Below are 26869 nucleotides of genomic sequence, written 5' to 3'. Positions count from 1 at the left end.
TTGGGCAATGAATGAAAATTATACAACAAACCATTGTCATGCAGTCCCAGATCCTACTCTTCCAGAACAATGGCTACTTTTACTGCCTTTTCAGAACCCATTCCTTGAATGATAATTGTGAGACAGGTGTGTGGTCCTCCATGCATACCTTCATCAAGCACTACAATTTGGATTGCATTTCTAGAGGTAGAGACCCCTTTGGAACATCTGTCCTGATACCCCCCCCTGCAGAAATTACGCAGCTGGGGAATTCCAATCCATATATATCATTGGACAGATGGAATAACTAGGATACCAAAGCTATGTATTTACCATAATGATATATACTTTTAATTCCAGCCTGTCAGATATCACAACCCATTCTTCTTCCCCCATCCATCTTATTAAGCCTAAAGGATCAGTATATTTTAACGCCTTTGTCCAAAGCAGTGCAAATCACAATTTTGTACAAATCAAATTTCAGTTATTTAGGCATCAAACTTGATCTGAGGTAGCTAATGGGATAGAGGGATTATGGGAATGAAAAATTATTAAATATGCTTGAGGCTGGAGCACTTTGTTTGCCAGATCGAATCTGAGCAGTGGCTTTAATGACCCATACTACATATTGGACGGACAGGAATTAAAAAGATTTATTGTTATGGTAATTATGGAACTCTTTTTTTTTTTTTTTCCCCCCCAAGGGAAAATTAATTTAAAAATACATATTTTTGTTATTTCAGGTATTTTTGTTTGACTGAGAAGCTGAAATAAGGGAACAATTTTGGGCAAGGTCAGATGTTGTGGATTCCGTCTCTTCTTTCCCTGTCCCTCTATCCAGCAGACAACTTAAATCGTTGTGATCATTCTAATCAGCTTAGTGAACGCAGATAAATATCTGTGGAAGAATCTACATGTAGAGACACAGAGTCTTTTCAGTTTGTTGGCATAACTAGGTGCCCGACTTAACTCTAAGCCACTTGTGGTCGAACCCATTCCTCTTTAATTTTAATAGCCATTTTGTATTTCATTTAACATCTTGTATAACTTACTAGCCTCATCATACTTCTGTCTTGTGCTCTCAGTTGAACTAACATAATTTCAAGCCTGTTTTGTTACCATCAATTTCATTGAATTTACTTGCGACATCAATACCTGATATGCATCTGAAGAGTCCATGGTATTTTAAATTTAGTCTAGGATTTCTCATGATCTGATTCTTTTTTAGAAGAGCCTTCTCTTAGCTTTTACCCTAGTTAAACATTTATCACTGCTGCCTTAGTTTTAGACACGTTTATGTTATATTTCTAAACCGTGTCTGAAAGATTTTAGCAACTTAATTACTAATTCTAAATGTGGTTCACCAGTATCAACAGTATAGCATCTGCAAACGGTCAGATCTAAAGTTTCTTGACCTTTCATTGTTACCCCTATATCTCCAAATGCATTAACCATGCTGCCAGTGGCTGTAAATGTAATGTGAATAGCAGTTGGGGCAATGGCTGCCTTTGGCGTATATAGAGGGGTCTACTTCACAGGACTGAAAACTCAAAATAACTGAATTTCATTTGACTGAGACCACAATACCTAATTTTCAAAATACTGAAAAGTCATTTGACTGAGTCTCATTATACTGAAAGCTTACAATGCTGAATTTCAGAATACTGAATTTTAAGCCATAGATATGGTGTGTTTCCCATCACCTGTGACTTGCTTGTGGTAAAAACATTACTGTAACATAAAGTGCCGACTGTCAGAATACGATAGCATAGAAAGTAGTGCTGTACTGTTTCTAAATGTGGGTATGTCTCTCTACATTTTTATGGGAAGTATGTGAAGTAATATGGCAGACATTTTGTGTGTTCCTGGCAGTAGTTGCAGAGTGTACAGTACTGTAAGGTAAGTAAAAGGTATATGCCCTCTTCCCTACTGTAGTTCTGTCCTGGAATTAGTATATATAGTTTTTGGGGGGGACATAGCCCCCCTCCTAGTTTGGTTGTATATTGTCCGGTTTCTGTTAAGAGGGTAAGTAAGCAGTTTAAATTTTTGAAAGTGTTAGTCATTGGCGGTGTAAGTGTGCATGTCTGTGGCTTAAAATTCAGCATTGTAAGCTTTCAGTATAATGACACTCAGTCAAATGAGTTTTCAGTATTTTGAAAATTAGGTATTGTGGTTTCAGTCAAATGAAATTCAGTATTTCGAGTTTTCAGTCATGTGAAGTAGGCCCATATAGAGATATTACTGGTATTTAAGCCCTGCGTTTGAGCAGGTTTCTGCTTGTTTGCATGTTGCGCAGTGCCTCACACTGCTGTGCAATTGCGCACCATAGCCGGGCAGATAAATTCAACACTTTTTTTCTTTAGATACAGCTGTAGCCCTCATCCTTAGTGCTTTACAAGGTCAAAGAAATACTGCTCGTGAGCTGTAACCTGTTAAACCACCAGCAAAAAAACCCAGCAGAAATACCCATCCACTAAGCTCCTCTTTGAGTGATCCTGAAAAGTCCACCTTTGGGATAACAGTCTTCAACCTAGCATTATGGACAGTTGGACTACCTTTGTTTCTCCCGCTAACCTTGTTGACTTGGGTCTCTTGAGGCAGTGTAACAACTGCCTCATGTTCACCGATAACCCTCTACTAATAACTCACTGTAGTACAGAGTGGGTACACCGACAACTCTCTACTAATAACTCACTGTAGTACAGAGTGGGTACACTGACAACTCTCTACTAATAACTCACTGTAGTACAGAGTGCGCACACTGACAACTCTCTACTAATAACTCACTGTAGTACAGAGTGGGAGAGATGTATCTACACCAAGAATCTTGAATCCATGCTTTTTCGCACTCAAAACAGTAACACTGAAAAGGTTGTCAACCCAAACCAGTGGTCTCCAAACAACTGTATCCACCACTGCTTATGCACATATTACTACTACTCATACACATAGTATGCATCAAAAACAAAAACCAACATAGGTGTGTACTAGGCTAATGGCCCTGGAGCCTTTACAAGCCTAGTCCACAGAAGTGCCTTGGCATTGTGCCGCCCAATGTTAGTTCCCAGTGCCTCTGTTAAGTAGAACTACTGGAGTGATTCCTGGGGTGAACTTTCTAGTTCCCATCCACTCCTCAAGATTTCTTTTGAAGTGGACCAGTGAGGTGCTCTGCTTGACATGTATGGGAAGTCTATTCCAGAGCATGAGCAGTCTCTGGGTTATGAACCTGTCTCTCCAGCATGTTTTTTTGATTGTGGTAATGAGGTTGAGGTCTGGGGCATGTGGTGTGGAGGGATTGGGATTTCTTTAGATGTAGCATTTCTAACAGAGCTGGGTTAGACATGGCTTTGCAAGTCAAGCAGAGATAGTCTCTTAGTAAATGATATGAGACATAGAATAGCTGGAATTCTTTGAGTCTGTCCATGTAGGACATGTGTTTAAGGCCTAGGATCCTCTTTGTGAGGTACTTTTGTGGCTTCTCCGGGTGTTGCAGGTGTCTGGTAAGGTACATGCCAAATGGGCATTATACATTATGATTGGTGTAATGACTGAGGAGTAGAGAGAAATGATGTCCTGTTTCTTCCTGGATGCAAAACCCTTGGTAATGAGATGTGCCACATAGAAGGACTTTTTGACCACAGTGGCAATGTGGTGGTCGAAGGAGAGGTTGCTGTCAACCTGTGTCCCCAGATCTCTTATAACGCCTTCAGTGTTCAGTGGGCTCCCATCAGTGTGGTAATTAGTGGGAACTGAGTTTTTCCCCCAAAGTGGATGACAACACATTTTTTGGCGTTAAGCTTAAGGCCATGGTTTCAACACCAGTCATTGGTCTCAGTGAGACCTTTCTGTAGAATGTCTGCATCACTTGGAAAGTTAATAATTGCTCCCAGTTTGTAGTTGTCTGCGAACTTCGTCAGCCAGAGTCTCTCCGTTTTGGTCTGGACTTCTGAGAAGTACATGCCAAACAGGAGAGGACCCAGGACCGATCCCTGTGGGACTCCACTTGTGACTGGTTGGCAGTCTGACTTGGAGTACGCTGCTTTCACACTGTGGGTTCTATCTGTGAGCCAATTTGCAACCCACCTAACGATATAGGGGTTGATGCCTAGTTTGGTGGGTTTATCAATAATTCCTGAGTGAGGAATGGTATGATTGAGGTAGGCTGTATGAACTGCCTTACCCTCATCCACAGCTCTGGTGACTGACTCAAAGTAAACCAGATTGAGCAGGTATGATCTACCTTTTACAAAACCAAATTGCGTGGGATCTAGAGTTTGGAGAGTCCCTATATCCTTGTTAATTAGGTCCATGATGATGCACTCCATAGCCTTACATATCGGACTAGTCAGCTAATGGGGCAATAATTTCCACTGTCTGTAGTCGCTCCTCATTTATGGACAGAGATGACTGTAGCAGTACGTCATTTGGTAGGAACAAAGCCTGAGGTGAGGCTGTGATTGAACAGGGCACACAGATGTGGTGCTAGTTCACTTTGTAGTTCATGTAGAACACATCCGGGGATATTGTCGAGTTCCATGGAAGCTGTATTTTTGGCTTTGGACAATCCAGCTTTAACCTGTGCTGCAGTAATGCTGGGTGCCTGGCATTCTTCCGGTATTGAGATTGGCCCTTTAGAGGGGGAGAGAGGGGTAAAGTTGGCACTGAATCTGTTGCAGAGTGTATTAATGGCAGGAGAACACCAGATTGGCTTCTTTTTTGGAGGAGAGCATCTTGGTTCTGTTGGGTATGGCTAGTTCCATGCATTTATGTACATGTTCTTGCAATGCATTTGGTGTATGATTCGGCAGCCATGCGTCTATTTTCCATTGGCATGGGTGCCGTGAAGTTAGCCACCTTTGTTTTTAGGAGTCCAAAGTCAGCTTTGGAGAAGTTTTTCATGGTGGATACCTTTGCGGGGAGTGTGGGTAGGATGTGGATTTCCATGATGATTAGTTTGAGGTTGGATCTAACCAGGCAGGAATTGACTGTTGGTGTAGAGCAACTGTTGCCCATGTTAGTAATAACCAGGTCAAGGATGTTGCTCCCTCTAGTGGGGTAAGAATGAGCTGTTCCAGGGCATTGGAATTGTTGAATTCCAGGAAGCGTTGGGCCAGTCCATTGGTACACGAGTAGTTTTCCCACTTGATGGAGGGGTAGTTGAAGTCACCTAGTATGAGAGTTGGTTTGGATGTTAATAGTTTCTAGGGTGCCTAGAAATGTGGAGTAAGAGTCTTGGGGACATGGTTGGGGATCTGTAGCAGACTATGACCTGCATCGCTGTTTTACCCAATGTTGGTTGTACCTGGAGCATCTCAGATGCATTATGCTGGGCTACTAGTCTAGAGGTGTACATATCCTTTATGAATATGGAGACACCACTGCCTTTGGAGCTTCGGTCCATATTCTGTGGCTGAACGGTGTGGAATGATTTATAGCCTGGTAGTGCAGGGGTGCTTTCTGCTGCTTTAAACCCGGTCTCCATTACAGCACAAATGTCTATGTTCTCCATTTGAGGAGTGCTTCGAGCGAGTGCATCTTGAGATTTAGACTTCTAGTGTTGACAGCAGGACCCTCAGATTGCATTTATTTATAGCCATCATTGTGGTAATTTTGGTCTTTGGATCACCGCCTAAAAAACGCACTATAGGGGAGGCAAGAGCCTTAGCCAGTACCTGGAAACCCAGAAACATATGCAGGGATTCTCCCAAAAAACTTACCGAAACACCAGAGACCTCCAAAACACAAGACAGCTACAACTAACAGTTCCTACAGCACCCATGACACATAGTAACACCAGTGCCTCGCCTACCAAGCCTGGAAGACGTACCACTCAAAAAAACAAATTTTCTTGTCAGTGGAGACTCAGCAGTGAGAGACACAGATGTCCCACTCACTAGGTTGGACAAGGAGGAAGTCACAGTATGCTGCCTGTCCAGTGCCAGATTTGTCAGATCCCGCATGCGCTCAGGTTTCTCAGCAACAAGCGCCATTATGACTGTATCATGGTTCATGTTTGAGTGAACGACCTGAGACTTACCTCACTGGACTATATGAAGAGAGACATTATTGAGCACTCTGAATATGTATCCCAGGCAGATATGTCCCTAGCAGGTAGGACCCTATCCTTGAGCAGCATATTACCCTCACCTAGAATGATTCCACAGTATAAACAGCAAATTATTGATTTCAGTAATTAGCTTAGTTTTTGGTGTCATTCAAAGGGGATCCAGTCCTTGTCAGCCTGGGAAGCCATGGTTGACAAACCTTGCAGCTTTGCCAGAGAAGGTTTGCACCTGGCACCTCTAGGCATTCGGCTGCTGGCAATGGCTCTTGCCTCCCACATAGTATGTTTTTTAGACATGGTCTTGAAAACAAACTTAGCAACATGAAATTTGCCAATCAAAACAAAATAAGGGGCATGCTGTTAAATGCTAGGAGCTTAAACCAAAAACTGCACACCCTGGAAGCACTTCTGATACTGGAAGATGTAGATGTCTGTGCAGTCACAGAAACCTGGTTCAAGGCCGTAGAAAATGCCCCGGACTTAACAAGGCAGTAATGCCTTCTATACTTTCATACTGCAAAATGAATGTGTGAGAACCAAAAGAGGTGGTGGTTTTATCTATATCAGAGATAAACTTGCATCCCATCTAGTTAGACTGGACAACTCCATGCAGTTACTCCAAGTTCAGCTTATGGTGGGTAAGACCCCTATTCAAGTCATAGCCAGTTATAGATCCCCCTACATGGGTCATGACGTGCATGAAGCCTACTTGACCAAACTGGAGACAATCCAAATATTGCCGAACTCTCTGGTTCGGGGAGGGATTTCAGTTATCCCACCATCAACTGGAAAACCTATGCTAGCCCTGACTGGCTAGCACAAAAGTTCCTTGACTTTGTTAACTCAAATGCTCTGGAACAAACTTTTCATACCCCGGCAAGAGGAACAGATATACTAGAGCTGGTCCTCACTAACGTCAATCGGATGCGCTGCTGCAACTGTCGGACCCTCATTAGTTAATTCTGACCAGACGTCAGTCACCTTTGAGCTGGCGCTAACACTGGAACTCACAAGCAGACTAAAAAGACTTCACCAATGCAAACTACACCCTCCTAGGTGAAGGCATAAATACATTCCAAACACCACCCCCAGCTGGAAGTGGTAACTACACCGAAGCTTGCACTAAATTCCTGTACAATCACTTGCGTAAGTGTATAGACTGGGTTGTACCAAATACTCAGTCAGAGCCACAAGTAAAAACAAGTCGCCATGATGGACATCCGGTATCAACAAACTTTACAATAAGCGCTAAAAGTTGCTGTCCAGGAAAAGAAAGGTGAGGCTTCAACATTGGAAAGGCACCTTCCTCAGAATCAATGGGCAAATAAGGCAGTTTGTCAAATCCTCTGAAGGCTTCTTTGAGAAAAAACTTAGCAGGCACAACCAAGGATAACCATAAGGCCTTTTACAGATGCGTATGTGACCTAAAAGGTAGGACCCAAGCATGTGCATAACTAGTGACCAACGGCATCACACACACTGACCCTACAAAGATAGCAAACCTACTAATGGATAGGTTTGGTGAAAATTTCACTCTCTTATCAACTCCAAACTTATCACAGTCCTTCACCCAGACTCCACCACCACCCTACATATCTGAAGAGCAGGTCATCAAAGCCTTGTCCAAGGAAAACAACAGCCTCTGTGAGAGCAGACCGCATCCCAGGCTGTCTTCTAAACAGGCTAAAACATGAACTAGCACAACCATTCAGTACCCTTTTCAGTCATAGCCTAACAGGCTTTGTTCCTGCAGAATGGAGAACAGCAGCAGTTATTCTTCTTCACAGAGGTGGCCTTGCAACAGACCTGGGCAAATTGCAGACCCATAAGCCTGACCAGCCTCCTGTGTAAGGCTATGGAATGGATCATTATGGACCTCATAAATAAAGACCTAGGCAATCACCATATCCCTGGATCCTACCCAATTCGGCTTCATCAAGGGCAGATCCTGCCTGTTAAATCTGGTGGATTTCTTTGAAAATGTGACCAGGGCCATTGACGAGGGCAAATCTGTGCACACAACATACCTCGACTTGACAAAAGGTTTTGACACAATCCCACACTTGGGCATTACTGATAAATTTAGCAAACTGAATGTAAACCCCATTGTTGTAAGATGGATTGCCAACTGGCTCACAAACCAGACGCACACTATCAAAGTGGGTGACTCCACGTATATACTTCTCAGAGGTTCTGGCTGGGTGCAATTATCGAATCCGCAAATCATGTCGGTATACTCATGGTCTTCGCAGACCAACGACTGTCTTAGTCATGGTCTCAAACTGAATGCATAGAAATGCATCATCATTCCCTTCAGCAAAACAGTGTCTCTTCACACTGTCATATCAGTAACAATGCCCTAAGTACCAATGAAGTGGTAAAAGATCTGGATCATGAGTTGACTGTGACCTTAACGTTGATCACCATGTGTCTCCTCTAGTAAGGATGGCTTTCTACACAACACACTTGATTAGTAAAGGCATCACCTCGAAAGCAAAAGAGGTTATAGCTCCTCTATACTCGGCACTAATCCAGCCTATAATTGAGTATAGCATCCCATTCAGCATGTACCGTACAAAGCACCTGCAGCAATTGGAGAGACCTCAGAGGTTTCTAACTAAAAATATCAAGGGACTCCAGCATGTGCTTTACACAGACTGACTAAAGTCCCTGTCGCTATACTCTCTATTGTATAGACTTCTTAGGGGAGCCTAATGCCTGGCTTACAGAACATTCTCGGACCCAAACCTTATGAACTTGCTGCATATCCTGTAAATCAAACGGGACTAAGGCTTCCCGTTCCAGTGACCTACATATGGCCTGCGACTTAAATAGGACATGCTGGAGGGACAGATTTATTTTCCAGCCACTGCCACATCTTTGGAACAGGCTACTAATTCATGTGAAACAGAGCACCTCTATGACATTGTTCAACAAGAACCTGGACGAGTATATGGGACACTGTAAATTCATACCAGGGATAGCCCCTACAGCCCTCCTGAATGTTGACTAGCATTTCTATGGTATTACATTGGAATGAAATGGCTAGGCTTGAAATGACCTCTGAGCCGATAGCCTAGTAGTCTACGATGATCCTATGAACTCTTCAGACAGATTTGAAGACACTCTTTCTTGCTTTTGACCCCTTATATTTAGCTGTGATTAATTCCATGAATTCCCATGGATTTTTTTTTTGTACATTGTATACATATGGGTTATTACCCTTCTGACTAAACATATAATCTACCCTGTCCTATTGTGGATCCAATTGTGCATTCCACCATAAGCCTTCTACTTTTTTTTAACTATTAAATAGTTCTGGTAATTCATGGCTCAGTTTGTTATTCAGCAATATTCGTATTTTAGCTGTTTCATCAACACTGGAGCTGGACTTGTGACTACTGAGTCTTAGACTCTTTTTTTACGCATTTTTCTCCATACTGTATTCAAGTTTTTATATGCACACTCTATACCAGTCTTTTAAGGTGCCTCCAACTGGTAGCTACTCTTATACAGATTGATAATTTTACCCAGTACTTGACATACAACATGGAAACTTGGTTAGCAAAGCTAATTTTACTACAATTAATACTGTATGCTTACTAGAATCCCTCAGAGGAATTTTTCAAATGGTGCATTGAATTACTGACTTCTCTGTCTTCTTTTTCTGCAATATCCCCTCACAACTCAGGTTTCTCCATTTTCTTTTTGGTTCTGTTTTTCCTTCTTTCAACCCACTGTTTGTCTTACATGCAGACCGAGCTGCTTACTTCAACTTCCCTCTCCTGCTTGAAAGACACATTTTTCCAGCTTAACACACCCAGGAAACCTTGAATAAATGGAGCTAAAATATGGTTGCCTAAGGTTTTATACCATAATTTGTCTAATCTTGTAATCTACATACATCTGTAAATGTCTCTCTAAAGTGCGTACACTGCCACGGGTTAGCATCCTGTCATGGCTTCACCTTTCCCCCTTTCCTTTTCTAGACACCTTAACAAATTATCCTGCTTCCTTTGCTTGACTTGCGACTTCACCTAACACCTACTGTTCTCTCTCTCTCTTTACCTCTGTAGCCAGTCACTCTTCTGTCCCAGACTCCTGTTTCTATCTGAGATCCTAACTTTTCCTTCTGCTACTACACTCCATTCTGTCTCTCTCCCCTCCTTTTAACCCAGTCAAACCTGATTTACCTGTATCCCCAGCTCAATCTGAAGTAGGTACTTCATTTGTCAGCAACCTTTTGGTCTTGGATCCGAACTCGGATCCGAGCTGGCAACTTATTTCATAGCTTAGAGATCCAAGCTCCTAGCTCCTCCCCTTACCCATAATCCCCTGCCAACCCTGACTGACCTCAGATCTAGTTTGCCGCTCTTGAGTATGCTTCTAGACTCCTGAGCTCCTGGCATGTGGTAGATAAGTGATAACTTTTTTGTTGCAAAACTCTATATTTTTCACATTTTATTTATAGTATGCGTGTGGTTAGGTTCCCTTTTTGTCAGTATACCTTTATTTTTTTTAGCGTAATTCCTCCCCCTCCTTCGCTGGTGCGTAGTGTATGTGTGGACTGTTGTGTGTTGGGGCCTGGTCTGTGTGAGGTAGTTTATTCATAATTTAAAACTTTTTATTGTTAAAAAAAAAAAAAAAAAACTATGTCGGAGGCCCTAAAGCCTATTTTCTCAAAGTGCACTGAGTGTGGCCATAAGCTTTCACCGGTGGATGGCCACACTCTGTGTGTTCGGTGCCTTGGGGTTGAACACCTATCCTCTGGGTGTTCTATTTGTGCGGCGTTCAACCCCAGGGCACTGAAAGACCGTAGGTCGAAGCTGATCCTGGCGGGACTTTTGCCCCCGGATCCGGCTTCGGCCTCTGGTACTCCCGTGGCACCATCCCAGTCCTCGGTGGCGGCCACTCCTGCCTCCCTCCCCTCGGCCGGGACTCAAACTCCCACTAAAGCGCCGGAGTAGAGGGAGGCCAGGAGGGAGAAAAGGAGGGAGAAGCACCACAAGCAGCGGGCCGAGGCCTCCGCTTCGGCCCCCCCAGCTAAGCGGGCTTCTCCCTCCACGGCTTCCAGGTCTCCTCCTCCTCAGCTCCGATCCACGTGCTTTTCTTTGGGACCTGAGGAGGAGGAGACCCGTTCTCCGTCGAGGTCATCGAGGCGGCACTCCCGGCCTGCCTCGGTGGCCTCGTCGAGATCTACCTACAGCCTTTCGGATGCGGACTTGGACCGGATGATGTGAAGGTTCATCCAGGCCCAGCTGCAGATGGGAGTGTTCATGCTTCCCCCCCCCCCTTCGGGGGGGAGCTCAACACCTTTTTTTGCCCCGATAGCTCCTTCTCCGACCCACTTTTTGGGTTCGGACCGTACAGAGCCGGGCAGCGTTGGAGCCGGGGGTGGGTCGGCGACGACAGTACTGGGTACTTCGGATAAGACTCTGCCCTTGAGTCTGTTGGGTCCTTCCTTGTCGGATCCAAGCTCTCGGAGCCGTGGGCCGAGCTTCGAATCCGTGGGATTCAGTGTGCCTTCGGCTCCGTCCAGGTTGGAGCACACTGGTCCTTTGGATCCAATGGTCTCGGCGCCGGTTCCGATCCCTCCATTGGATCTGAGTGGGAGTCGAGTTTCGGATCCCAGAGAGAGCGACTCCCCCTCTGCCTTCGATGCAGTGGAGAGGGCTCTGTTGAGGGCATCCAGTCCCCCGGCCCTTGCTTCGGCTCCACCCCGCACTCCCTCTCGGCTGAGTCAGGCTTCCATCACCCGGCCTCAGGGACAGCCTGCTTCGATGTCTCAGGTCGTTCCCTTGGAACAGGTCGTTGCTGGTGACACCTCCTCGGACAGCCCCCCCGAGGATGTGCCTCATAAGCACAAGTGTAAGAGGAGACACGTGGACTCCCCCGAGTCCTTAACAGAAGACACGGACTTGGATGAAGGGGAAGGCTCCCCTAGGTCACCCCCGAAGATGTCTCCTTTGGAGACATCATGGAAATGCTCAGGATTAGGGGGGGTGGTCTGTCCCCAAGGCTTCCTCCGACGAGTCCGTGTTCCTAGAGGCATTCGAAGCAGGACCGTCTACCTCTTGGGTGTCCCCTCCGGCCGACCCCCTGGTGGACCTTATTACCACCAGGGCGTGGAAGGAGCCGGACACTGTGGAGCCAGTTCCCAAACGCCCCGATAGAATTCTGAGCCCCCCTGCGGACAGATCCCACTGGAGCAAGGGTCCCCCCGTAGATGCCATGTTGACGGCGGCAGCCACCAAGAGGGAATTAGCTCAGGAGAGTCCCTCGGTCCATTCACCGAGCAGAGTCCCGCTCGATGGATCGCCTGGGGAAGTGGGTTTTTAGTTCAGCGACCTTCTCAGTAAGGTCTCTGAACTATATGGCACACGTTATCAGGATGCAGCGAGACCTTATCAAAGAGTACGCTGCTTCCCCCCCGGAGTCCATGTCGGCGGAGGACAAACAATTGTACTCCACTCGCATGGCCACTCTAAGATCGATATCTAATACCTCTATGCGGTTGTTGTCCCATGCTACAGAGGGAGCCGCTAGAGCCAGCGGAGCAGGCCTAGTCATGAGGCGCCAGGCCTGGCTCTGACATTGTGACTTCGCGGAACCCTTTAAGGTGTCATTTGCGAATGCCCCTTTTGATGGTTCTGCCTTATTTGGCAAGACCGTTCGTGACACTTTAGTCCAGAGCGAAAAGGACGGGAAGACGTTGTCTGCCGTCGGAGTCCGCTTCTCCGCTCCCCAAAGGTCCTTCTCCAAGAACCAAAAGGGACAGAAGAAGATGTGGTTCCGGAAATCGCAACATTCCCAGCCTGTTCCAGACAACCAGTCCTTCCGTGGCAGAGGAGGACAAGGAGGACGCCGCCCTAGAGGCAGAGGGGGCCCGAAGAATTTTGGGTCCAGGGAACCTTTCTCTGACCGACCCACGCATCAACCCTGAGGGGTTGCCCGACTGCTCCACTCTGGAGGCAGTCGGGGGGGTGTTTCTCGAAGCACCTGGCAGCTTGGGAGTCCATCACATCAGATCGCTGGGTGCTTCGTATCATATCCAGAGGTTACCAAATTCCCACTTACCATGTCCCCAGAACCAAAAGTCTCCCCGATGTACCACCCGATCAGAGGGAGGCAGCAGCTGCAGAGATCCAGCAGCTGCTAGAAAAAGGAGCCATCTACCCCGTCCCCCCAGACCAGCTCTGATTAGGGTTTTACTCCAGGTTCTTTCTGGTGCCAAAAAAGACGGGGGACTTAAGACCAATCCTAGACCTCTCCCTTCTGAACACCTCTCCTCCTATAGACCTCAAGGATGCGTACTACCACATTCTTATGGACAGACGATCCAGGAGGTTTCTCCGCTTCTGGCTAGGAGCCAGTCACTACCAGTTCAGGGTCCTTCCCTTTGGTCTCACCACAGCCCCCAGGGTGTTTACCAAAGTATTAGAAGTGATAGCGGCCCACCTGAGACTCCAGGGAATGCAGGTGTTTCCATACCTGGACGACTGGCTCCTGACCGCCCCGACAGGGCATCTGCTTTGCTCAGCCAGGGACTACTTCCCTGGCTGGCCCCCCAGCTGGGCATCACCATCAACATGAACAAATCCTCTCTTGCTCCTACCCAGGTGATAGAGTTTATAGGGGCCAAATTGGATACAAGAAATCTCCTAGCATTTCTGACCGCGGAACATCTTCTGAACCTGAGGCTGCATGTGCGGGCCTGAGGCTGCATGTGGGGGCCATCCTCCAGTCTACAGCTCCACCAGCGGGATTGGTCCTGAGGGCTCTAGGCTCCATGGCGGCAGCAATCACTCTTTTGCCATTGGCTCGTCTGAACATGAGGGTACTGCAATGGACCCTTCAAGTCCAATGGTCGTTTCAACGTTTTCCCCTGAACCATCCTATTTCCATTAGCAAGGCGTGCAGGACAGCTCTCGTATGGTGGCTCCAATCCCCGGATCTCCATACGGGACGTCCTTTCTCCACGCCTCCTCCCCTCGCCACAGTGACCACGGACGCCTCTCGCCTCTGGTGGGGGGGGCATTGCGCAGGCAAGACAGTCCAAGGCACGTGGAACGACACAGAGACGACCTTGCATATCAATGTCCTGGAGATGAGGGCGGTGCTATTGGTGTTGCAAGCACTACAGAACCTTCTTCCGGTAGGGACTATTGCGATACAGACGGACAACATGTCAGTGGTCTGGTACATCAACAAATAGGGGGGAACCAGGTCCTATCCTCTTTGTCGAGAGGCCATGAGAGTGTGGGGAATGGGTGATTTCTACCAACCGCTTTCTTGTTGCAATGCATATTCCGGGACGGTCCAACATACTGGCGGACAGACTCAGCCGCACCATCCTTTCCCCCTACGAGTGGTCTCTCAATCCCCAGGTAGCGAAGCAGATTTTTGCCATGTGGGGGCAGCCCTGTTGCGATCTCTTCGCCTCTCCCTCGAATACGAAATGCAACCGCTACTTCGCTCTAATTCCCCCTGTCGGGGAATCCCCGAGAGACGCTCTGGTGCATGCTTGGCCCCCCGGTCTACTTTATGCCTACCCTCCTCTGCCCTTGATGCTGAAACTCATACAGAAAGCCAGTCACTTGGTGAGCAGGATGATCCTCATTGCCCCATTCTAGCCTCGTCAAACGTGGTTCCCTTACCTGTGGTCTCATCTGGTAAATCCACCTTGGATTCTAGATCCCCTCCCGGATCTAATATCTCATCCCCTAGACCTCCCGATCCCGAATCTGGACAACCTCAAGCTGACAGCGTGGCTGCTCCAGTTCCACTCCTAGTTAGGACTCCCTGAATCTCTTCACCAGTTAAAGCCATTCTCGTAGCAGCACATAAACCTTCCACTAGGAAAGTATATCGTAGTAAGTGGAAACGCTTCTCCATCTGGGCGGAGAATAATAACTTAGATCCCTTCACAGCCCCGTTACCATCTGTGTTGGAGTTCCTTACAGGTCTGTTCCATCAGGGGGCTAGCTGCTCTACGGTCAAGGTTCAACTAGCAGCTATTTCTTATTACCATGTGGGGCATGAATCGGGCCCCTTGATTACAGCAAAATTGTGTAAGACCTTTCTCAAGGGTACTTTCTTGCTCAGACCTCCTGTCAGGGAAATTGTACCCCCTTGGGATTTGGCTCTAGTTTTACAGGCCTTGACAGCTCCCTCGGCTGCCTCGGTCGATCTTAAGTACCTCTCTTGGAAAACGGCGTTCCTAGTCGCTATTACTTCGGCGAAAAGAGTTTCCGAGCTTCAGGCCCTTTGTGTGAAACCCCCGTACTTGGCCTTTCATCAGGATAGAGTGTACCTCAGGACCAAACCTTCTTTTCTTCCCAAGGTGGCTTCAGAGGCCAATATCAATCAGTCCATTAACCTACCAGTTTTCTTCCCTAAGTATCAGAACAAGGGAAAATACAAACTCCATTCCTTAGATGTGCACAGACAACTGCTCTTCTACATTCACAGGACTGCTGGTCATAGGCAATCCGACCAGTTGTTCATTTCCTTTTCCAAATTTAACCTAGGTAAATCTGTCTCTAAGATCACTTTATCACGATGGATCTCTCAGTGTATTCTCTTGGCCCATGACACTTCTGGGAGGCCTGCAGCTCAGGGAATTCGTGCGCACTCTACTCGTTCTGTATCTACCTCTGCGGCCTTTAGATTTAGAGTTCCACTGGATGATATTTGTTCTGTGGCCACTTGGGCCTCATCTCATACCTTTATCAACCATTATAAGCTGGACATTATCTCCAGAGGGAGAGCGTTCTTTGGCTCTGCAGTACTCCGGAACATCCTTCCATGATGGCCACCCAATATTAAGGTAGCCGGGGGACTCTGTCCCAAAGGTTGCTGATAAATGAAGTACCTACTTCAGATTAAGAAGTTATGTACTCACCATAACGTTCCATCTGAGTAGGTGACTTCATTTGTCTGCAACCATCCCCCCCTCCTTCCTCCTGGCCCTCAGAATTTTCTTGTTCCTGTATGTCCTTCTATGGTATCCTTCAGGATGTGTTAGCCTTTGGCTTTTTTGTATACGGGCAAACTTGATCTGAGGTCAGTCAGGGTTGGCAGGGGATTATGGGTAAGGGGAGGAGCTAGGAGCTCGGATCTCTAAGCTATGAAATAAGTTGCCGGCTCGGATCCGAGTTCGGATACAAGACCCAAAGGTTGCAGACAAATGAAGTCACCTACTCAGATGGAACGTTATGGTGAGTACATAACTTCTTATTTCTTTCCTGTTTTCCCCCTAATTGAATCCTCCTAAGAACTGAATTATTTTCCTTCCTTCTTTACCCCACCACAGCTTATGCAAAAGCTCTCTTAATTTCTTACCTAAGGATTGTAGAATCAACTCTTCACTGATTGCTTTTGCTTTTTTTTTTTTTTTATTTTGTGCTTTACAGCCGTGATGGTGGGGCCCTGCTCCATTCAGCACTTACTGCGCTAGGGCTTTACTTCACTCCCCTACCCCCATTTCTCATCTACCCCCACTACCTCTAGTCTTATACTCTCACAACCATGTCACTTCCCCTAGCCAGCTCATCCCCTTCCAGCCCAACTTATCCAGTTGACACACTCTGACCCCCCCCCCCGCTCACCACACCTTCTCCCCCTCCACACACTCTTTCTCCCCTTCCTCTCTTACACCTACATATGCACACATTGTAGCCTACTCTTGTATCTCTCTCTCCCTGTGCTTCTTCTACATTCACCCACATCACCTCCCCTCCCAGCTACTCTACCTGCTGCCCTTCCTGTCCTCCTTCTACTGCCCTTCGTAATCCCCTTCCCTTTTCATTTCTATAATCCAACCACCTCCTTATTGTCCCCGAACATGATTTCGATTTTGTCGTCACTCCTTCACTCCTTTTAGTATCGCTCCTTATAAAACAAATGTCTTTCCTGTCAATCACCACTCCCTGTTACCCACCCTCTGTCTGACATTGACATATACCCTAACTCCTTTTAGTATCTCTCCTTATAAAACAAATGTCTTTCCTGTCAATCACCACTCCCTGTTACCCACCCTCTGTCTGACATTGACATATACCCTAACTCCTTTTAGTATCTCTCCTTATAAAACAAATGTCTTTCCTGTCAATCACCACTCCCTGTTACCCACCCTCTGTCTGACATTGACATATACCCTAACTCCTTTTAGTATCTCTCCTTATAAAACAAATGTCTTTCCTGTCAATCACCACTCCCTGTTACCCACCCTCTGTCTGACATTGACATATACCCTAACTCCTTTTAGTATCTCTCCTTATAAAACAAATGTCTTTCCTGTCAATCACCACTCCCTGTTACCCACCCTCTGTCTGACATTGACATATACCCTAACTCCTTTTAGTATCTCTCCTTATAAAACAAATGTCTTTCCTGTCAATCACCACTCCCTGTTACCCACCCTCTGTCTGACATTGACATATACCCTAACTCCTTTTAGTATCTCTCCTTATAAAACAAATGTCTTTCCTATCCATCCACCACTCCCTGTTACCCACCCTCTGTCTGACATTGACATATACCCTAACTCCTTTTAGTATCTCTCCTTATAAAACAAATGTCTTTCCTGTCAATCACCACTCCCTGTTACCCATCCTCTGTCTGACATTGACATATACCCTAACTCCTTTTAGTATCTCTCCTTATAAAACAAATGTCTTTCCTGTCAATCGCCACTCCCTGTTACCCACCCTCTGTCTGACATTGACATATACCCTAACTCCTTTTAGTATCTCTCCTTATAAAACAAATGTCTTTCCTGTCAATCACCACTCCCTGTTACCCACCCTCTGTCTGACATTGACATATACCCTAACTCCTTTTAGTATCTCTCTTTATAAAACAAATGTCTTTCCTGTCAATCACCACTCCCTGTTACCCACCCTCTGTCTGACATTGACATATACCCTAACTCCTTTTAGTATCTCTCCTTATAAAACAAATGTCTTTCCTGTCAATCACCACTCCCTGTTACCCACCCTCTGTCTGACATTGACATATACCCTAACTCCTTTTAGTATCTCTCCTTATAAAACAAATGTCTTTCCTGTCAATCACCACTCCCTGTTACCCACCCTCTGTCTGACATTGACATATACCCTAACTCCTTTTAGTATCTCTCCTTATAAAAGAAATGTCTTTCCTGTCAATCACCACTCCCTGTTACCCACCCTCTGTCTGACATTGACATATACCCTAACTCCTTTTAGTATCGCTCCTTATAAAACAAATGTCTTTCCTATCAATCCACCACTCCCTGTTACCCACCCTCTGTCTGACATTGACATATACCCTAACTCCTTTTAGTATCTCTCCTTATAAAACAAATGTCTTTCCTGTCAATCACCACTCCCTGTTACCCACCCTCTGTCTGACATTGACATATACCCTAACTCCTTTTAGTATCGCTCCTTATAAAACAAATGTCTTTCCTATCAATCCACCACTCCCTGTTACCCACCCTCTGTCTGACATTGACATATACCCTAACTCCTTTTAGTATCTCTCCTTATAAAACAAATGTCTTTCCTATCAATCCACCACTCCCTGTTACCCACCCTCTGTCTGACATTGACATATACCCTAACTCCTTTTAGTATCTCTCCTTATAAAACAAATGTCTTTCCTGTCAATCCACCACTCCCTGTTACCCACCCTCTGTCTGACATTGACATATACCCTACCACGTTTCAATAACATCTTATCTATTTAGTACACCTACCTTGACACCAGCCCTCACCCTTGCAAAACAAAAATCACTTAACTTACTTCTAAATTTAAATCTCCTATGCTGCAGACTAACTTCAAAAATATGCTCTTATGTGGAGATATTCACCCTAACCCTGGCCCCAACACCTTTCCAGTCATGACACCAACTCTGTACCCTCTAGCATCTCAAATTCTAAACCATCTACTGTGAGTCTAACCATCATTTCTATGAATATTCGTAGCCTCCTAAACAAAATGTGTGAATTCTATGCATGGACGCCCCATTACGTACCCAATATAGTTGTGTTCTCAGAAACTTGGTTTAAATATATCACAGACACTGAAATTCTTTCTCCAGGCTATAACATCATCTGATTCGATAGAAAACATAAAAAAGCTGGCAGGGTAGCAATACTTTACTCAAAGTATCTTAGCATCACACCACTGTCTATATCACTCCCCAGCTTTCACCCTGTAGAACTTATACTAGCCAACTGCAAACTAAACCACTACAAAACACTGAGCATTGCAGGTGTGTACACCCCTCCCCCAGGAAATAATACCCAGTTCTAGAAAACATTCTCTCCTGGGCCTCCAACCATATCTTAAATGAAACTATAATTCTAGGTGATGTCACTGTGGACTGGCGAACCCTTACCACTGACTTCCCTACCTGTAGCATAAATCTCCATGGCTTCACTCAATCTGTACTTATACCCACTACAACAAATCCTCCACTACAGGCTGCATCCTCGATTGGATCCTAGTATGAAATACTAGCGCATATCACAACCCTAAAACGCTCTCAGATTCTATTCTCTCAGCGACCACCTCCCTATCCACGTTCATAGACTTTCCCGTACATCACAACAAGCAACACAAATATAAAGGCTGCTGTAGTCTCACCAACTTCAGTGCAGAAGAGTTTAACAATGTACTTGGCTTTATAAATTGGTCCTTCCTGTTTAGCCAACCTCTAGAGGATGCTGTTCTAAATTTTAATCGGATTTTCCTTGATACGTTTAATTCCCCAACTCCCATCAGGAAACAGAGATAAATCCCACAGTAGGGATATTGCATAGAAAATAATGGCTGAAATCCAAAAGCCCTAACCACCTACAAACAACTTCATAACCTCACAAAAAACAACTCAATGCAGATAAAAAAAATTAAATAAAAAAAACTATTGCCTAAAACCTCAAATAAACCATCATAACAACCCTTAAATATTCTGGACCACCACTAACAAGATACTCAATCCTAGTTCTCCCAGTATACCAAACCCATGCCCCATATCACTCTCCCTCCGAAACCGCCACTATATTCAACTCCTACTTCATAGACTCTATTAACAATTTAACTCAGAACAACCACATCCCTAACCATACATTTCCTCTCCCACCCGTTAACAAACCCACTTTTTCTCTCAAATCTCTCCCTACCTCGCATGTTAAGTCTCTCCTAACCAAACTCAAGCCCTGCTGTCTGTCAGCAGACTATCTATCTGCGGAAATCCTAAACCGCCTGCTCTCTCTCTCAGTAGACTATTTACCTGCAGAAATCCTAAAGTAGCTACTAACTCTATAGCCTACCCTATCTCCATTCAAATTAACAGATCTATTCAAGAATGTATACTCCCTTCTATCTGAAACTTTTTTTTTTTATTATTGTACTTCACAAAGCTGGACAATTTGTCAAACTTACAAACTATAGGCCTATAGCAATTTTGTCTCCCTTCTCAAAAAATACATACACAAGTAGCTCCTTGAACATCTACCTCAACCCAACCTGGCTTCCGTCATAACCACAGTATGACCACTGTTCTGGTTTCCTTCACTCTTACTCTCCTTAAAGCAAGAAAAAAACAATAACCTGGTGTCCTCCCTTTTTTTTAGATCTCTCTAAAGCCTTTGATACAGTCCCTGTCCCCATGCTTCTCTCCAAAATGTCTGCTCTAGGTTTCTCTAACTCCACTGTCAACTGGTTTTCCAGCTGTTTTTGTAGCCAACGTCAGTCTGTCAAGTGGCCTTCCTCCTTCTCTGACTTCCTCCCTGTTAATACTGGTGTACCACAGTGTTCCATTCTTGGACCAGTATATTCAACATCTTTACTAGCAGTCGGTATTCAGCCAGTACTCATTCCTCCCTAATATAATATGCTGACGATTGTACGGTTATCTGTTCATCTGACAATCTCTCACACCTGCAGTCTGTACCCAAAAATCCTTTAATTCTATTGAATGCTGACTAAACGAAAACCAACTCGTACTTAACCCTGAAAAAAAAGTCTTGTATTTCTCCCAGAGTCTCTCGCCAAAAATCTTTCTTCACCATTAAATCTCTTGGTAACACCTGAATTGAAGTATCAGCTTGTACTAAACTCCTGGGCTTATCTACATGTTCAAAATTTACAAAATCCTCACCAAAAACTTGGTATGTGCTACAGAACAAAAACAATTCTTATCGACAACAGGCTGTCCTTGGATAATGCTCATCTTCTTCCCATCCTACTCTGTGCCTCTCCTATTCTAACTAACCTGCAGTCCACCCTAAAAACAAAAATGGAGCAGAAATGGTGCGAGTTATAGGGTTCCCATTTTGTCAAATGCATTTTCATCGACACCTAAAGAGCAAACAGGCAAAACAGTGAAGCAGCTGTTCAATTTGCTGGGAAAGAATTCCCAGATTCGCAGCATCTAACCCTATAACTCGGGTCTATATTAAAACATTGAACGCTTAAAACAGCTAACAATGTTTCATCTACCCTTTTTCAGCGAAAGCTGAAAATGTCGACACCTCAAAACAGCAATTTCTTTCCTAGGGAAGGAGATTGTTGTTCCAACCAAAAACAAAAATAAAAACTGTAAACAGTTCCAAACACATACACATGTACCTTAACCCTAGTTCTACCCCCCCCCCCCAAAAAAAAAAGTAAACTGCTGAAAACACATATGCACGTAACTCAGACATACATCTAACACAAACAAAAAAAAGTAAACATTTTAAAACATATGCACTTACAAACACAAATCCAGCAGATGAGGCCAAGAACACCAGCTGCACGACCCAACTTTTATTTACCAGAAAGTAAGCGCTTTTGTTTGGTACCTATGACCAAACTTCATCAGAAAGTTAAAACAAATAACCCCCTTACTTATATAAATATGTATTAAACCCAATAAATTAATTAAATATGCACTTACCTTAACCCGCACCCTAACCCAGTAACTGTTCCACATTCACGTTTGGGAGCTATACCGGATAAGGGAATCCTGGAGACCACACTACAGTGCATAACACGGCAAAGCAACAAAGTGGCCAAGCGACTTCTTTCCCAACGAATTGAACAGCTGCTTTGCTATTTTGCCTGTTTGCTCTTCAGGCGTCGATGAAAACTATTTGACAAAATGTGTTTATGTCATTCTAATAGGAACCCTATAACTCACACCACTGTCCATCTCTAAAAACCTTAAATTGGCTTGAGTTACCTCACAAGCTATTCCTCTCTCAGCTGCTCCTCACTTCATAATTAACCAACCCACTTCCTATCCTGCTATATCTTCACTCATCACTTACTGTACACTCAGTTGCTCTCTCTGGACCTCTGACCAACACCTGTTAGAGACCTACAAGCCTAAAACATTCTTAGGCCATAGCCTGTACAGCCATACAGTGGCTCTGTCCTGGAACATCATTCCTCTAACCATCAGATCTATCTCAAATGGTCACAAATTTTAAAAAAGCATTAAGAGATAGACTCCTTAACTCTTGGCTGTGCTCTTGCCTTCATCGCGCCTAACCTCCCACTAATGTTTTTCCTCCTTTCTGTCTTCTACCACCTCTCTGTCCTGTACTGCCTGCCTTTTCCTATTACTAATTACCCTGTCCAACTTAAATTTTTACTTGCATTATTCTTTCTCCTAAACATCTGCATAACCATCCAACAGAAACGTCAGCTGAGACAAGTATTTTTGTTGTTGTAATTTTACTTTGTTAACTATAAACCTCTTTCTTGGACTACCTGTTTAATTTTTGTATTTTGGAGCATTTCTCCCCGGACCTGTGCTGAAAACGGGTCCCTATCCAGTCAGACATCCCAGTTAACAAATGTCAAAATAAAGAAGTAAAATATCCCATTCCTTCTAAGACCTTTGTTAAAAAGACCCAACTCAGCCTGGTGAATGTAGTCTTTGCATCCATGCTTTGGCCAGTTATTTCTTTTCTTGTGGTCTGTGTGTCCCGAGTCATTAGGGCAGAGCAAATTATGCCGTTGAATGTTTGCCACCCCCCCCTTCCCAAGCTCACACCAGTCCAAGTCTGTTAACTTCAGTAAAAAACATGCCAGTATGACTATAGTTTTAATAACTTTATAGTCCTGCTTTAACAGAGATAATGACCTACTGTACCATGGCTGTATGATTTTCTCACACCAGTCCCTTTTCTGTTCTCGTAGGGACATATACCTTCAGCGCATCACTTGTCAAACAGAACATTACAATTTGCTTGTTTTAATCTCACACCCATGCTAACATACCCTTGAGAACAAGTGCATAATATTGTTTTGCTATAGAGAGTGTGAAGGTTCACCCTACTGATATTGTTTGCATTTTTTAAACACAGTGCAGTAACAGTTTTTAAGCTAAGCCCAAGTCTTAACTTTGAAGTGCTTGACTACAACAAAGATTTATGTTTTATTTGTAATTTAAAACCCATAACGAAATTGCTTCAGAATATGCTGATGCGTGAATAGAATGGTTAACACTGAATTACATATACAAAATAAGTAAGAGAAGATGTTATGGTCACAGATGGTCACCTTACTATTTCTGTATATTACCCCAAACAGAATATTTACATATTGGTACAGTCCAGGTTATGTGACAACTTGGTGGCCAGGAATTTCTGTGTATTGGACCTCCTTCGGAATCGAGGTGGTTAAATGAACTTGGTCTTTGATTGTTGCAGTTTACTGATTTTTGCTGTTTTTTTCAGGTTCAATAACTACTGCAGATGGGTCTGCCTTAGTAAAGCTGGGTAATACTACCGTGGTGTGTGGTATTAAAGGGGTAAGATATTACTTACTTATAAAACTGCATATTGTGTGAAGTAATGTTACTTAAGGTAATTTTATTAACATGCTGAGTATGACAGCTTATAAAGTCTGCTACAAACTGTTGTCATTACATTTTGGGAGTTGTGCAGAACTAATTGGGAATGATGACGTTAAGTGGGTACAATGAAACCGACTGGACCCCGTAACAGCTGACTGTCATACAGCTCCTCAAACCCCCAAAGGGTCTTCTTTGATCTCTGTAGTTGTTTGGGCATCAAAATTGATATTTTTTCCAGTTAAGCTATGTTGTTAAAAGACATTTTCTTAAGCCAATGTTCTCTTGCATTTTGTCATTTAAATGTATGGTTTGGTGGTTTATAGAAGATAATAGCCATCGTACATTTGAGTGTAGGATATATAAAGCAGATACTCAAGTTGCAGAAATCTAGGAACACTATGATTTTCAAGCAGTAATTTAAAGTCTGTCAAAAATGTTCCATTTTTTTGTGGTGCACACTTTTTTAACTTGATTTTTCATCCTGCTTTGATGCTGATGTATGTTCCCTTGGTCCTTGCTCAGTATCCTTTATTTGCTGAGTAATTCTGTCTTGTTAAGTCTTTCTGTGAGGCAAGGGACATTACCTGGGTGGTAAAGGTCAACTCTGTTAAATTAAGAACTGGACAAGAAACAGACTTTTGAGTTTCCCAGTGTTGCTGTTACTGAGTCGTAAATTTACATAACTGGATAACATGACTACCTATCCCCTGTGTGTCTTAGTTGTCTCTCTTCTGCCCGGTATGGGATTCATCTCTGTGGGAAACCTAATTTCTCTCCTCAGGGGAAGAGCTGACTTTTGTCCTTCTCAACCACATCCTCAGCACCTGACCATCTGGTGTCTTGGTTGCTTCGTTTAAACTCTGATTGCCCAGACCTTTCAATATCAGGCAGGTATTGCATGATTCATTTTGCCATCCCTTTATAGAGCACTAAATACCAGGTACACTGTTGGTGTGTATTTAGACTGATGTAAAAGTATTAAATGGTCTAATAATAATTTAGCGAAGAATGTTAAGGATATGAGCTGAAAGCTTTCCCTTCTAGTTATGGGTTTGATTTCCTGTCTGGCAGTTAGTGCAGATGATTAAGGCTGTGAACTGTAGATCCTGAAGTAAGAGATTTAATTCTGTCAGCCCTTGTTTGCCCACTGTTTGACCTTGGGCAAATCACTTAAGCATATAGTGCTTAGGGGCAGTTGGGAATTTTGGTTAAGTTCCTTAATGGTCCCCTGGACTGCAGGTCTAGTAACTACCTATGAGCCTGTATTCCATTTCTTTATTTCTGCTACTTTGAGCCTGTCACTGAACCAATAATTGCTTATTACTGTATTAACATAACTCTTTTGATGGTCTGCATGATTTGTCCAGCAGGCAATGCCTAGTGCATCTGATTGTCACATTTTTTTTTTCGACGTGAGAGCCCTCCAGCCCATTCCTTCTCCAGTAGAGTGAGAGTCAGGTGTTAAGGAGTGGGCCAGCCTGCAGATCCTTTAGACTGTCCTGTTCCACCCCTTGGCACCATGTATGCTCCACTGTAGCTGCCTTTGAGAGGTGCATGTGAGCTTCTGTCATGCCTAACCTCCCAGGCAACAGACACAGTGTTTACTAAGCAGGTGCACTGGGCTCATTAAGCTGCAGTGATGCACCACAAGGTGTCACCAGTGCAGCAAGACAAGCTGCTGCCCTCCCCTGGGAGAGGTGACCCAGCATTCGTTTCTCAGTGCTGTCCTCCCTGTTTGATCCTATCATCATCCTTGCTACCAGTTGAACATGAGTTGTTTGGGGTGCAGTTAGGACTTTATCTCTATATTAACATCATTTTTAGGCTGGGTCAAAGCAAGGTTAAAGCTGGATGTGGTTTAGTCAGGTGAAGTCACTTTGTGATTGGGGAACCCCCACCACCACCCAACAAATTATCAAAACAGTTTTTGCTGTGGTTTAAGAAGTTAAGCAATTTAGGCATGACATTTCAGCAGAAATTGTGCTTTTAAGGAATGGGACTACATAGTTTTATTTGACTAGACATATCTGAATCATTTCAGTTAATAAAATAATAAAAATAGCCAAATATGCAGTAAACTGTAAGAATAGAACACACCACTCCCTAGCCCTTAGAGAATTAAACTGGTTAGACCTGCCACATCACATGGCTCTTTCTCAGCTAACTATGATACACAAACTTCTAAATAAGCCGGTGAATTGCCCAGCCACTAATAACTTAGCAAAACATTATTCCTCAAAGAATTTTATGCTTTAGAAGAAAAATACTATAACTAAATCATCTAATACTGCAGGAGATTCTCTATACTGAGATAGTGTAAGCACATCCCACTACCACTGAAATCTACTCAGAATGAAAACTCATTTAAAATGCAACTAAAATGTCACCTATCAAATCAGTTGATCTGCTCTTGTATATCTCCGTGATAAATGCCACTGTTCAGCTTGCCATATTGTCAAACCAAGTCTCTTCTTTCAGAATCCTATTCCCCGTGACCAGTATTCACCTATGCCTGAACAGTTTTAATAGCATCTTCCAGCTATATTCATCATTTTGTGACCCTGCTCATCCCCCACCTCTATACTTCTTACATAAGTCTTACTATAGCCATATATATAATTCTTTGAATTTGCTGCACACCTCACCTCTTAACTACAATAGCAGCTTTTTCTGTCCTACCTAGTTATTTGCTTCACCTCAGTTTCTTTAAATTCTCAGCACTACTCGCACAATCTGTTATCCATCTGACAAACCCACGAATACACGTCTTCACATGTTCGATGTTCAACGTCTGCTAATTCATAAGTATCTTTTATACTGCAGTAACTGTCTCTACTTTTATATGAATGTAATATGATTAGCAAATGTATGTGTAATTCTTAACTTGTATTACTTAATGCCTTTTCATGCATGTTACTGAATGAATGTTTAATATGTTGAAGCTTTTCTCCTAGGACTTCTGCTGAAACAGGTTTTTGAGTAAATCC

At 44.0% G+C, this 26869-nt stretch overlaps 1 protein-coding gene across 1 annotated transcript in view; it reads left to right on the top strand.

The window, feature by feature from the left end:
* The window catches only part of EXOSC8 (exosome component 8), a 533341-nt gene that overhangs the window by 103028 nt on the left and 403444 nt on the right, over positions 1-26869 (top strand). Inside the window, exon 4 of the mRNA XM_044073308.1 lies at positions 23764-23837. Within this exon, the coding sequence (XP_043929243.1) occupies positions 23764-23837 (74 nt within the window). The remainder of the gene's footprint in view (positions 1-23763; positions 23838-26869) is intronic.

Source organism: Protopterus annectens, chromosome 5.part1 (genome assembly GCF_019279795.1).
Source record: "Protopterus annectens isolate FY-2018-M chromosome 5.part1, PAN1.0, whole genome shotgun sequence".
Classification (NCBI taxonomy): domain Eukaryota; kingdom Metazoa; phylum Chordata; order Ceratodontiformes; family Protopteridae; genus Protopterus; species Protopterus annectens.
Note: the sequence above shows the minus strand (reverse complement) of the source record. Positions and strands in the feature narration are given on the sequence as shown.